Source organism: Dasypus novemcinctus, chromosome 8, assembly GCF_030445035.2.
Source record: "Dasypus novemcinctus isolate mDasNov1 chromosome 8, mDasNov1.1.hap2, whole genome shotgun sequence".
Classification (NCBI taxonomy): domain Eukaryota; kingdom Metazoa; phylum Chordata; class Mammalia; order Cingulata; family Dasypodidae; genus Dasypus; species Dasypus novemcinctus.
The window spans coordinates 123,191,602-123,206,122 of NC_080680.1; the positions used below are offsets into that span (position 1 = coordinate 123,191,602).

At 54.0% G+C, this 14,521-nt stretch overlaps 1 protein-coding gene across 1 annotated transcript in view; it reads left to right on the forward strand.

Annotated features, from left to right (window-relative positions):
- The first annotated feature begins 9,349 nt into the window (after positions 1-9,349).
- Positions 9,350-14,521, forward strand: part of ANKS6 (ankyrin repeat and sterile alpha motif domain containing 6) — a 51,867-nt gene continuing 46,695 nt past the window's right edge. The window contains 1 exon segment of the mRNA XM_058302622.2: positions 9,350-9,689. Within this exon segment, the coding sequence (XP_058158605.1) occupies positions 9,364-9,689 (326 nt within the window). The 5' untranslated portion in view covers positions 9,350-9,363.

A 14,521-nucleotide genomic window follows, 5' to 3' on the forward strand; every position in this document is an offset into this window, starting at 1 on the left:
GTATGGGACATAAATGTATTCCTGTTGTCCTAGGTTTGTTTTCTGGATAAATAGAGGCTTCCACAGTAGCTAACAGAATATTAAATTTCCATCCTGGGGAAGTCCTGTTACTTTCTCAGATAAGATGGCAAAAATCTCTGGAATATATAAGCCTAGTCTAACATTTTAGTTTGCTGATGGCTGCCAATGCAAAATACTAGAAACGGGGTGCCTTTTACAGTAGGAATTTATTAGGGTAGACACTTAGAGTTCCAAGGCTGTGAAAATGTCCCAATCAAGGCATCATCAAGAGATGCTGTGTCACCAAAGGTGAGCTGCTGGCAGTCCTGGACCCCTGCCGTGTAGCAAGGCAAAATGGCAGCCAGTCTCTGCCTTCTTCTCCAGGCTCACTTTCTACCTCGCTCAGCTGTGGCTGATCAGGCACAGGGCTCTTCTCTCCACTCTCTCTTCCAGGTCTTGTTGCTTCAGCTTTGACTCCTCTGCCGGCTCCAGCCTTTAGCCCTTCTCAGCCTCTCAGGGTTTCTGAGCTCTTGCATAGACCTTCTACCCTAACTGCCAGTAAGGTAGCTAACGTAGCACCTTTTGTACATTGGGCCTCAAACCAACCAAAGGGGGATAACGCCCCAAGTCCTTGACTGACCATAACGCAGGCTCCCCTCATTCCCGTGCACCATCACACCTTCCCTAGGACACGCGGCCTGGAGTGAGCAGTGATACATGTCTCTGAGGTCATGACACAGAGCTGCACCTCCACCCTGTGTGCGTTTCAGCCCCTCCAGGCAGGCTAGCGGCTGGGCCTCAGTGTCCTTGCCAACAGCCAGGCTCAGGAGACCCCGACTGCCCCTGAAGGCTGTGATCTGGCACTGGGATAAATAACCTGAATATTTTAAAGGTCCAAGTCGAGGTGCTTTGTGATATCAGTCGGGGTTAAGACATGTCGATGGACAGACCTATTTCCTGACCTAGGTTCTTGGTTTAAGGGACTGTGGTGACAACTAGTATGCTTTGGATTTATGCTTTTAATTGTGATTAGAAGTCTATATATTTTTATTTTTTGTTGTACAAGCTTTGTTTCAAGAGTCTCCTCCAATTCCTTGTTACCCTCAAGACAGATGGTTGCTCTTAAGATAGCTGGTCAAATGGAAAATGAGACCAAAATGGGACTGTCTAATGGACTGAGCCTAAGGGTAAAATAAAAGTAAAATAGTAGACCCCCCAGGGAAGTGGATGTGGCTCAATTGGTTGGGCTCCTGTCTGCCATATGGGTTTGCTTCCCAGGGCCTCCTTGTGAAGGCAGGCTGGCCTGTGCCCGTGGAGAGCTGGTGCAGCAAGATAATGCAACAAAGGGAGACAAGCAGACCCAGAAGAACATGCAGCGAATGGACACAGAGAGCAGACAGCAGGTGGCAAGGGGGGGGGGCGGTAAATAAATAAAAATAAATCTTGAAAAATAAAAAATAGTAGGCCCCTGACAGAGGCGGAGGCCACCCCCACCATTCACTCAACTGAGTGAGTAACTCCACCCCAAGGGGCTTAAATGGAATTGAGCAGCCACCAAATGAACCTTACTGCAATCAGGAAACGAAGCAGACGTGACAACGGAAAAGGGAAAAAAGGAACAAAATGACAGACGGAGCCTACTCGACCGCCTGAGGAGAGATCAATGGCTGTGATCTCGCTGGAAACGACCAAAATGGGAGACCTGCAGGGGCTTTCCGAGAAAATGGACCAATGGAATCACCCACAGGATTCGGCTAAGCCGCCCCTGGTGAGCCACCAGTCCAGGAGAAACACCTTCTCAGAATGGGCAGACCCCTCCGGGTGAATCCACTCCCCTCTGGAGTCTCCCAATGGAGACCCAGCGCATCCGAGCATTTCCTCACCGCGTCTGCCCTAAATACCCCCAGCACCCCTCGTGGAGCTCCTGGCCACGTGCAGTTTGCAGGGTGACTGATTTAAATAACTCCCACGATTCATATCTTGTCTAATATTTTCTCAACAGTGTTTAACGTAAATTGTGCCTAAAATACATTGTTAAGTGAAAAAAAAGAAGTTGTTGAGCTACTTGTACAGTCCTAATTTAATAAAATAATAAGTGTGTCCTGGTTTGTCTTTTTTAGGCCCTAGAAAATATTGTTCTTAAGCCAGAGCTTAAGTTCTTAAGCTGTTCCTGTGTCTAGAAATGCAGTGTAGATAAGGCCATTTGATTAGATTTAGTTAAGAGACCAAAATTGAACCATGTTTGATAATTATGTTTCACTGTCTGTGCATTGGCTGCAGCAAATGTAACATGAACATGTAAAAAGATCATTGCTGGGGAAGGGGAAGAAGGGTTTGATGTTGGGACATATGGGAGTCCCCTCTATTGTATATATGACTTTACTGTGATCTATAACTTTTTTTGAAGACAAAATTAAAAATTAGGAAAAAAAAGGAAGGATGTAGACACTGAGGAAGAAATGAAAGAAATTGCCTTGCCACCGTACATACAGGGCAACACCTATTAACAGTGATAAAAGGCAAAACGTCAAAAACAAAGCTTTACGATATTTTTCATTTTTTAATACCCCAATTTATTTTTTACTTTTAGTTTTTCCAAATTAGTATGTATTGTACTTCTAATCTTTAAACCTACCACTACTATTTCATTTTCCTAGTAAATGAATTTGGCGAATATATTAGGCTTCATTTTTAAGAAGTTTTGGACCACAGAGGGGTTCAACTATGGCAGGGGAGGAGCACTGGTGTGGGGTGTTATTGATGGGGGGCACATGGGTGGGGGAGCTCTCCAGGGCATGTAAACAGGGTACATAAAAATGTTCTGATATATGTTGGGTATTTTCATAGTAGTTCTCTTACAAATGACAACTGAGGGAGTGCTGAGTTCCCACCCAGGGGAGCTCTGACACATTACCCAATGGAACAGCAACAATCCCTCAAGTGCAACAGCAGAGACCAGTGGAGAAGGATGGTCCAATGATCAGCCCTTGATAACTGGATCACTTTTGACTAGACCGCTTTAGGGCCTTTGGACTAGTTACTGAGGCCTGACCCAGGTGAGGTCCCTGCCCTCTTGCTGGGGTCTTCCATAAGTGGAGAAACAGAAACACACAGAGAAAGACGGTCGCCACCGTGGCCAGCTGTGTGAGAAAGGACTGCGGAAAGACAAGGAGACCCCGAGAGGCTGAGGGAGGCCCGGAGGCTGGGGGCGTGCATGCTCCACATCAGCAGAGCTCAGAGGCACGGAAAGGGAAAGCTGCCATTTTGCTTTGCCACATGGCAGGAGTCTAGGATCCAGCAGCTGACCTTTGGTGAGAAAACATCTCTGATGATGCCTTGATTTCGGCATTTTCATAGCTTCAGAACTATAAGCTTTTACCCTGATAAGTTTCCCATTATAAAAGCCAACCCACTTCTGGTACACTGCATTGGCAGCCGGAGCAAACTAAAACAGTGTGTTATATAATACACAGAGGGAAGCAGATGTGGCTCAAGTGATAGGGCCTCTGCCTACCATACGGGAGGACCTGAGTTCAACCCCTGAGGCCTCCTGGTGAAAAAGAAGAGACAACAAGCCTGCACAGTGAGCCAGTGCCTGCGTGGTGAGCCAAGTGCCCATGGGGTGAGCAGAGTGCCTGTGTGGCAAGCTGAATGCCCATTTGGGTGCCTGCATGGTGAGCTCAGTACTCACATGGTGAGCCAATGCCCATGCGGCAACCCGAGTGCCCATGCAGTGAGCCAGTGCCCATGCAAGTGAGTCAAGGAGCAAGACTGTGACACAACAAAAGAGACGAAGAGGGAGAGTCGAGGTGAAGTGCAGCAGAGACCAGGAACTGAGGTGGTGCAATTGATAAGGAAACTTTCTCCACATCAGAGGTCCCCAGAATTGAATCCCGGTGAATCCTAGAGGGGAAAGATGAGAAGAGAAGACAAAAGATAAATAGATACAGAAGATCACACAGAGAATGAACACAGACAGTAAAAATGGCAGGGCGGGGGAGGGGAAGAAAATAAATTTTTAAAAAAACCAACAATACACAAAGGAAAAATCCTAGAGACATTTTCATCCAAATGTTAACTGTGTTTTTTTTATTTCTGATATGAGATTCTGCAGCCTGTTCAATTTCATTTGATTGATTCTCTTTCTTCAATCAATGTTTATCAATCACCTTCCCATTTGCCAGGCTGTGTGCTAGATTCTGGGGATTTAAGAAAAACAAAACCCAAAGTCATCTATCTCAAGGACTTTACATTCTATATTTCTACAATGTTAATTTTTTAAACCATATACAAAAAAAAAAAAAAGTCAGAAACAGAAAGAAAAGAAAAAAGCAGAAAGCAAACGAAAGGTAAATAATACCCTATCGAGACTATTGTACTTTGCTCATCAACTCCTGCCTAATCCGTTGCACCCATCTCTGGCTTCCTGTCCCCCAGCTCTCTCCAATCTGGTCCCCCTCTTTCCCTCCACCTACCTAACCCCACCCAGCCTGTCTGCCCAGCTTGGGGCCAGCCTCTCTGATGATGTAACTGAGCGTGGTGGGGGCACCAGACCCTGGCCTCTTCCACGCAGTGCAGGGCACCCCAGCAGGAGCCTGTCTCCCCCTCGGCCCAGCTGAGACTTTCCAGAACAACACTGCAGTCTGAAGCTCTTCCCACCGCCTTCCCACTCTCCTTTCACAGGTATCAGACCGGTATCATGGTCTGAGGCCTCTCCCCACCTCCCCCCCCCCCCCCACTTCAGCCTTCTCAGGCGTTCCTCCCAGTTGAAACCATTCTCAGCTGATGCAAACTGACACAGGGATCAACAGGAAAAGTGCTGCAGGAGGGGTCCTGAAGAGTAAGACTGCAGACACAGAGAAGGTGTGCTGGTCTGGGCTTCCCAGGGCTAATGCCAGCACGAATCACTGGGTCCTGGTGACACGCAGAGTCTCGTCCAGTGGCTCTAGGCTTGGGGCCCGAGGGTCTGCAAGTCCAACAAGCCATCGGCGTGCAGACGCTGCTGGCCCAAGACCCACCCCCTGAGCAGCAAGACGCAGGCCCTCCTCCGTCGGCCCTGCAGAGTCTGTCGCCGTCCTGCCCTGGGCCCTGGGAGGCTGACAATGAGGACGTCGTACCCAGGCTCCCAGCTGGGGTTGGCCAGTGAGCAGCATGGGCGGCAGGTTAGAGGGCGGGAGGAGCGCGAGGGCAGGGCTTCTGTTCCCTGGGGGCCCCGGGAGTGGCCCCACTGGATTGCTGGGGTTGGTTGTGCCTCCTGCCAAAGGCTGCAACTCCATCAGGCGGCTCTCTCCAGTTTCTCTTGTAACCCCGTCCCCCCTTTCTTTCCCTCTCCATGGCCCCCCACTCTTACAGGCCTGGATACCTGTCTTGCGGCTCTTTGTAAACCCTGCCCACCCTTCTGTAAATAATCCTTAGTAAACGCCCTCTCAGCCAAGTGCCATCTGTCTCCTGCTGGACCCTGCTGCTACAGGCTGTTCAAGGCAGGGCGAAATAAGCACAGAACTGGAATCATGCTAGAAATGGGTATCCTAAAGAAAAGATTAAATGCATCATGGCACAGCTACGTAATGGCACTACCTGCCACCATTAGAAAGTATGAAGCAGATCTCCACTTGCCTACATGGAAAGACACCCAAGATGTGTGTGGGGGGGGAGCAAGACTAGGTAGCATGAACAATATGAACCTACTTGTTTAAAAAGCAAATTGGGGAGTGGACGTGGCTCAATGGAGCATCGCCTACCATATGAGAGGTCCAGGGTTCAAACCCAGGGCCTCCTGGCCCGTGTGGTGAGCTGGCCCACACGCAGCAGCCCTGCACGCAAGGAGTGCTGTGCCATGCAGGGGTGTCCCCCGCGAAAAGGAACCCCACGTGCAAGGAGTGTGCCCCGCATTGAGCTGCTCGGTACAAGAAAAGCACAGCCCGCCCAAGAGTGGCACCACAGACATGGGGAGCTGACACGGCAAGATGATGCAACCAAAAAAAAAAAGGAGACACAGATTCCTGGTGCCAATGAGAATACAAGCGGACTCAGAAGAACACACAATAGGGGGGAAGGGGAGAGAAATAAATACAATAACTCTTTTTAAAAAAAGCAAATCAGGGATTTGTGAAACCTTGGATGGCAAGTGACGACACTGCTTCTCAAGACCTAACCACAAAGCAGCAGGCAGGGAAGTTAAGGGGTGAGGCCGCGGCAGCCAGCGGCAGTAGGGAGGCGCTCTTCTTTCGGCCGCTTGGCTCTGCGCTCCGGGGCGGCGGCTTGGCTCTCAGTGAGGCTGGAAGACAGCCCGGTGGCTGACAACCTCCACGCGGAGGGCCTCGCTCCCCGGGCTTCAGCAAAAATCCCCGAGCCACAAGGGCTGAGGATGGGGGCGGAGAGGGTCCCCGAAAGAAAGGGGGTATCCCTTCCTGGGGCAGGAGAGGCTGAGCGGGCAGAAGAGTTCACTCCAGAAAGATATTCTGTCCTGGGTGTTTGTCATCCTTTTTGGCTGCCCAGCATCTTGCCCCCTCCACCCTCCCTGCCCTGGGGATGCCCCTACCTTCGGGGGCAGAGACCACCCCCCACTAGAGATGTTGGAAATGCCAGAAACTCACTTTCCCGGCCTCCCTTGCTGCCAGGCAGAGCACATGACCCAGGTGGAGCCAATCAAATGCTCCCATCTCAGCCCCTGACTCAGAAGCTGATGATACAAAGAAGGGCTGAGCAGATGCCATTCCAGTAGAGGGGGCACCTGTGCCACAGCTCAGGTGTGGCCCCTGGCAGCGGGGCTTCCGAGCCTGGCCTTCTGGCCCTCATGGGATCTGTTAGCTATGCAAGAACCTGGCACTAAAACCCCTTTTCTGCTGAAATTATCTAGAGGATTGATTTCTGTCGCTTGCAATCAAGAACCTTGACGAATCCTATCTGTATATGAGTGTGTGTGTGGATGCATGACATATTTTTGGAAAGATGAACTAAATGTGAGTATTGGTGTATTAGGGTTCTCTAGGGAAATGGAATCAACAGGAGATATCTGTCAATAGTGCGAGATTTTATCAGAGTCTCTCACACAGCCGTGGGGATGCACAAGTCCAGGTCCCGCAGGCAGGCTGCAACCAGGGGCTCCAATGAATGTCCAGTGAAGGTCCTTGATGAGTTCCTGGGAGGCGCTGGCTGTCCAAACACGAGCTGGGAGATTCTCTCTGAAAGATGGAATCACTTCCCCTTTTAAGGCATTCAGCTGATTGGATAAAGCGTCCCTCATTGCTAATGGCAACTCCCTGGTTGATGTAGCTGTAATCAGGTAAATATGCAGTAAAGTCAGTGGTGACTGAAGTCCATAAATGCCCTTGTAGTACAGTGAGCCCAGTGCCTGCTTGACCAAACAACTGGGCCCAGTTACCTGGCTGAGTTGACACAATAGCCGAACCATCACAACTAGTTATTATTGGAGAATAGGACTGGGTAGAGGGGAAAGGGAAAGGGGATTTTACTTTTGTTTTATGCCTTTTGAATTTATTTTTACCATGATATTACTTTTATAATAAAACCACTAGCTAATAAAAGTGTAAGAAAAACCATCTGGACACATAGGGAAAGCACAAGAATATTATTACTCAGAATTTTCATGGGAACTAATTTTTCATTACACCTTCAAAAGGGAGTCATCCTCACTTCCACAGTGGTGGATGGGACCAAATCTGGAAGCGAGAGTGTACCTCTCAGACTCTGGGGCCTGAGCGATGAGCTCGAGCCTAGCAATGCACCTGCTCAAACACTTCGCATGGCTCCCCGTTGCTCATGGCTAAAGCCCCCCATGGTCGAACCCTGTGTGCTCTTGAGACTCCCTCACCTTTCTGCTTAGCCCAGGACACCATTCTTCCAGCCCTGTGGCTAGGTCTGGAGGGCACCCACATCTCCAATCTGCCCTCGTCCAGTTTTGCTCTGTATTATCATTGCACAGAGACTTAATTGCACATATTGAGCACCTACTGGATGCCAGAAACTCAGTTTGCTTGGTATTATAATCATACAGAGACTTAGTCATTGAAGTCACATATTGAGTGTCTTCTGGATGCCAGAAACTCACTTTCCCTGACCTTCTGCTAGGCTTTAGAGACGCAGCTAACAGTGGATGTAAACCAACCGCCATTCCAGATGGTTCCCGCTATCACTGTGGGCTGCCTAGGTGGCACAGCACAAGCGGTTTGCAGACAAGGCTGCTCTTCTCAACACCTTTTCCAGCTGGAATGCTTTCCCTGGATGTCAACGCCGCTTGCTTCCTTTAGGTCTCAGGGCAAATGTCATCTTTCTAGTGGCGCTTTCTTTGCCCACCCTCTTATTAACAGACCCTACCCTCCACCTTCTCTCCCATTTACCAGGATTTATTTGATGTAAGAGTCATTGTTTCAGCATCACCCCTCACCACCTGCCTCTACACGTCTGTGTGTCTGCAGCCTGCCTCCTCCCCCCCGCCAGCTCCAGGAAGGCGGACGTTCTATTTTGTTCTCTGCGGTTTCTCCAGCGTCTGGAACAGAGAGTCATTCAATAAATATTTGCTGGGCACAGAGAACTGGGCAGATGTCACAAGAGCTGGGACTTAGTCACGGCCTCCCACACGATCGTCCGGGCGGACCCTGGCAAGATGCCACCCCTTCCAGCGTCTCTTGCCTCCTTAGACGCCCTGGGCCCCCTCTGGTGGCTGTCAGGACCAAGCAGGGCACCGCACCCGGCAGCGTGCACCCGAATTCCCCGGAGGGTGGTCCAGCTGCAGGTGGCTGGGCCCCGCCCGCTTCTGATCCACTAGGTGTGTGTGTGGGGGGGTGGGTGTCGGATGTGCGTTTCTAACCAGGCCCCCGACGGGGCTGACGCCGCGGTGGGGGCCCACGCCCTGGGAGAACCAGGGTGAAGATCGTCCGGGGACCGGAAGCCTTGCGGCCCCAGCGTCCCGCCTCGGGCAGGGAGCGCGGCGCAGCGCCCCGCAGAACGTTCTGGGAGTCCAGGGGGCGCCCCCTCGCCCCTGGGCTCACTCGACACCCCCTCAGGAAGCGCGGGTTAAGACTGGGCGCTGGGGAGCCCGCGGCGCCCGCCACACTCCGGGCCCGCACGGCGGCGGCCTGGGACCCCGGCGCCGCGAGCCCCAGCCCGCCGCCCTCGGGGCCCCGCACCCGCGGGCTGCCCGGCGGAGGCGCGGGCGGGGTGGCGCGCGCGCGCGCCCCGAGCCGCCGCGTGACCGCGGGCCCCGGCGCGCCCCCGGCAGGAGCGCCCGGGCAGGCGCGGCCCCGCCCCGGCGCGCTCCCGGCCCCGCCCCCGGGCGGGCGGAAGGGGGCGCGGGCATCCGGGGGCGGGGCGGCGGCGGGGCTCGGGGCCGGCGGGGCGGCGATGGGCGAGGGCGGGCTGCCCCCCGCCTTCCAGCGGCTGCTGCGCGCCTGCGACCAGGGCGACACGGAGACGGCGCGGCGCCTGCTGGAGGCGGGCGCGGCGGCGGCGGCGGAGCGCGGCGCGGAGCCCGAGGCGGGCGCGGAGGCGGCGGCGGCCGAGGCGGCGGGGCCCGTGCCCGTGGACTGCTCGGACGAGGCGGGCAACACGGCGCTGCAGCTGGCGGCCGCCGGCGGCCACGAGCCGCTCGTGCGCGTCCTGCTGCGCCGCGGCGCCGCCGTCAACAGCCGCAACCACTACGGCTGGAGCGCGCTCATGCAGGCGGCCAGGTGAGGGCGGGCCGGCCGGCGGGGCGCGCGGGAGCCCGGGCACCGGGTCCACGGGGCGGGCCTCGGAGACCTCGGCCTTGCAAAGCCCCGTCTCGGAGATGGGGATCCGAGTCGTCGGGGCTCTCGGGCTCTTCCAAGGGGCCGCCCTTAACTTCTTGCCACCAGGCTTCAGAACTTACGCCCCACTCTGGCCTGGGACCCAGGTGAGTCCCCCAGGGAAGCAGCCGGCGCTCAGGTGCCGGGCACAGGAAGAGGCTTGGAGGAGGAAGGTTCGGGGCAGCCGGGGCCACGGACCAGGCCTGGGGAGGGGAGTTTCTGGTGGAAATAATAAATCCCCAAGTTGAGACCCGATGATGTTACAAGAATTAACTGGAACCTGAGGACTGGGAGGCGAGAAAGAGGTGATGGGAGGCCCGTGTGAAGGCTTGGGCGCGGGTAGGTGTAGGGCCCAGGAAGGGGCTGGGGGTGGCGAGACATGAGCCCTCGCTGGAGAGGAGGCAGGTGTCAGGCAACTTACTGAGAAAGGCCGGCTATGCCCAGGGCATTGGGGAGCCATGGAAGGTTCTAGGCAGAACGAGTGACCGCGTCGAGTTTTCGTTTTAGACAGATCGTTTTCCCTGCAGCGTGGGAATGGATCTCAGCGGTAGGCTAGGGCCATATGACTGTGGAAGTCCAGGGAAGAGGTGTTGGTGTCCTGGACCAGAGTGGGGACAGTGGGGGAGGGCAAGGAGAGGAGTCTGAGATGTCCACAGGACGTGGTGCCTGACGGCCGTTGTGCAGAGGATACGGCAGGGCAATGGCATTCGCTGAGTGAGCTCAGGAGAAGGGGTGGCTTTGGGCAGGAGGCTGGCGGCAGGAACCTGCCAACTAGAGGTCCCCATGGAGGAGCCCCAAGAAGAGGTGTCCCCCACGAAGCTGGCGGGAGAGCCAGAGGGCAAAGGAGGGGCTCGGCCTGGGGACACAGCAGAGGAGAAGCATCAATGACAACTTCGCGGAGAGGTGGGCAAGGACTTACCCCAGTGAGCGTATGGCGAGGCCTCAAGTTAGCCGTGGCTGCAGGACCACCCCCCCGGTGGCTTTGCTTAGACTCTGGCCGTGGACTTCGCACGCCCTGCTGCCGTTCCGGTCTCTGGGCTTTGCCGCCCGTCCGTGGTCAACCATGAGTTTCTAGGTGGTTCTGTGCCTGAGGCTGGCCGGGTGGCGGCGTGGCCACGGGGCTACTGGACCACTTCTCTTCCGTCGTCCGGCAGGGTCCCTAGGTTTGGAAGCACGCTGACCGCTTCTGCCATGTTCTCTTGGCCAGAACAAATCCCAGGGCCGTCCTGGATTCACAGGGCGGGTCATAAATGCCACCACTTGATGGCACAGTCACATTGCCCAGTGCTCAGACACAGGGAGGGAGTAACTGCTGTCCTTTTGCAAATGCTCTATGACGTGGGTATCCCTCCAACGCACACAGCAAACTCCGGGTTAGCCCCGGAGTCCCCACCACGGCCCTGAGCGGTAGGTGGTGTCACTCCTACTTTCTAGAAAAGGAAACTGAGACAGAGAGGTCAAGCGGCCTGCCCCAGGCCACACAGCTGTCCAGTGGTGGAGGAGCCGAGGTCTGCACCCTGGTTGTCTAGCTCCAGAGCCTTCCCGCTGTTCACCACCTCACCAGGGCAGGACCCGGTGACACGCGGGCCCTGGAGGGTTGGACAAGGGAAGGAGCAGTCGGGGGTTTCGGAGGGAGATGAGTGTGCGGACGTCAGCGGGAGAGTGGCGCAAGGGCTGCTCCAGCGGCAGCCGAGGGGTCGGGTTGGGGACTTGGGCGGGAGCCCTTGGGTGGACGGCGAGGACCGGCAGGATGGCTGCGGGGAGGGGTGGCGGGATGCGGAACCACAGCCGGTGTAGACGCGCTCTCCGTGAGCCGCGCTCTGCGGGGCTGGAGGCCGGCTGGGGTCCGCCGAGGGCCTTCAGGACAGGCTGGACGGAGCGGCCCTTCTCCTGCGGGATGGGCATCGCGGAGGAGGCATCACGGAGGAGGCTGCAGGGAGCAAGGGGAGGGGAGGAATTCCCAGGCAGAGTTCAGTTATTCCTCCGGAAACACGCCTTCGGAATCCCAGCCACTTTTTAAAAAGTTTCTAATTAAAGCAGTGTAATAATAACCCTCCTGGCACGTTAAGTGTAATCTTTGAATAGAAAAATGCTGTGTAAGGTGCACACCGAGCCCTGGGTGTGCGGTGCAGCCTTCACCCTGCTCACCTCCAGGGCAGAGACCAGCCACTCGGGAGGGGCTGCCCTGTGCATAGTAGGCTGTTTAGCAGCACTCTTGGCTCGACTCCAGTGCCAGTAGGACTCCCTATACTTGCAACAACCCCAGATGCCTCCTAACATGGCCACATGGCCCTGGGGATACCCTGCCCCCAGCCGAGGGCCACTGGTTAGACATATCCCAGCACATGTGCCCATTGCCTCTTCTTGTCATCCCCCCCTTTTTTTAAAGGTGATCTACATCATTTAGTCCTTTTTTTTTTTTAAAGATTTATTTATTTATTTCTCTCCCCAGTTGTCTCTCCCCTGGGGATACCCTGCCCCAGTTGTCTGTTCTCTGTGACTATTTGCTGCATGTTCTTCTTTGTCCGCTTCTGTTGTTGTCAGCGGCACGGGAATCTTTCTTTTTGTTGTATCATCTTGTTGTGTCAGCTCTCCGTGTGGGCGGCGCCATTCCTGCACAGGCTGCACTGTCTTTCGCGCTGGGCGGCTCTCCTTACAGGGCACACTCCTTGCACGTGGGGCTCCCCTACGCGGGGGACACCCCTGCGTGGCACGGCACTCCCTGCACGCATCAGCACTGCACGTGGGCCAGCTCCACACGGGTCAAGGAGGCCCGGGGTTTGAACTGCGGACCTCCCATGTGGTAGACGGACGCCCTAACCACTGGGCCAAGTCCGCTTCCCCCCTTTTGGCAAACTGCGCACTGTTCTGTATTTTGCTTTTTTCACTTAATGTACTTTGGTGATGTTTCCGTATTGGTGCATAAAAACCTTCCTCATTTTAGCCATGTGATATTTCATTGTTTGCTAATTATCCAGAACCCTCTTGATGGTCATTTGTGCTTTCCCAGTCTCTTGTTATCGCGCTCAGTGCGACAGTGAAAAAGCTGGTACATATGCCATTTCACACATGAGCAAGTGTGTCGGGAGGTAGTTCTCCAAAGGGGGAATGTGGTCATTTGTAATTTTGATGAACGTTGCCAAATTGTTCTCCATACACGTGTGTTTGCCAGTTATCGCTGCTGTAACAAATTACCACACTCTTAGGGGCTTCAGATAGCACGGTCCTGCTCTCTGTTCTGACATCAGAAGTCTGACTCGGGTCTCTGGGGCGGCAGGACCTCGTTCCCTTGCGGAGGCTCAAGGGAGAACCTTCTGGAAGCTGCCTGTGTTCTTTGGTTCCGGCCCACCAGCGGCAGTCACTGCCTGCACCGATTCCGATTCCGACACTTAAAGGGCACCGATTCCGATTCCGACACTTAAAGGGCCCGCCCCGATCAGCTCCCCAGCTTCCCGTCCAAGTCAGCCGCGGCGCCGCCTCCGTCCCTCTCTGCTGCGTAACCTAACACATGCCCAGTTCCCAGCAGTGGGGTGGGCACGGCTTTGGGCCATTGTTTTGCTACCAAGACCGTTTAAACAGTTTATCCTCTCTCCAGCAGTGGGGGTGAGCCCCCTGTTCTGCAGCCAATAGAGCGTGTGATCACACTGTTGGCTTTTTGCCAGTCTGCTTGTATCTTTTTATTTATTTATTTATTTATTTTTAATTTTTTATTGTCTTTTTTCAAGATAAATAGATCTCACAAAGTGTTAATGTTAAAAAAAACATGAAAGGTTCTCATGTACTCCGCTCCCCACCCCCCACCCCTGCTCCCCCCATATCAACATCCCCCTTCATCAGTATGGTACATTCATTGCATTTGGTGAGTACACCCTGGAGCACTGCCACATGGCATGGACCATAGTTTACATTGTGATTCGCACTCTCTCCCAGTCCATCCAGTGGGTTATGGCAGGATAAGCAATGTCCTGCATCTGTCCCTGCAATATCATTCAGGACAACTCCAAGTCCCAAAAATATCCCATATCACACCTCTTCCTCCCTCTCACTGCCCTCAGGAACTCCCATGGCCACCATCTCCACATCAATGATACCATTTCTTCCATTGCTAGAGTCACAACAGTTCTGTAATAAAATATCAGCAAGTCCACTCCAATCCATATTCCTCCATCTTGGGGACCCTGGGATGGCGATGTCCACTCCACCTCTAAATTGAGAGAAGGCTTAGATCCCACTTGGCTGATGGATGCGATTCTCCTGCTTATAGTCATATGCACTCTCGGTTCCCTGGTGTGGCGGTTGCCCATTCTCACCTCCCTGTCAGCTGACCTAGGTATGTCCAATGAACCAGAGAGTAGATGTTGCAACTCTGCTGAGGCTCAGGGCCCAGCTGGCACATGGACAGTTCAGAGATTCAAGTCTCCTGAGCATACACAAACCCCAGCACCAGTCACAGTTTCAGCAAAAGTGACAGAAGATGCATGTGTAGAGAGGTCACATCTGAGTCCATCTCCATCACAATCAGGAGTACAAATCCCAAAGTAGGGCCCACTGGCAAGGCAGTGAACTCCAGAGCCATCTGTCATGACCATAGAAACTGCGTGTCTCCATAGTCCTCAGGAGCACCAGTACTTGGGATTTTCTACTTTGGCTTTCTCTGGGATCCTGCTGAGATGTGCATCACCGCGACCCCTCTGATGACCTCCCAACTCATTTTGAAATCTCTTATACATATAAAC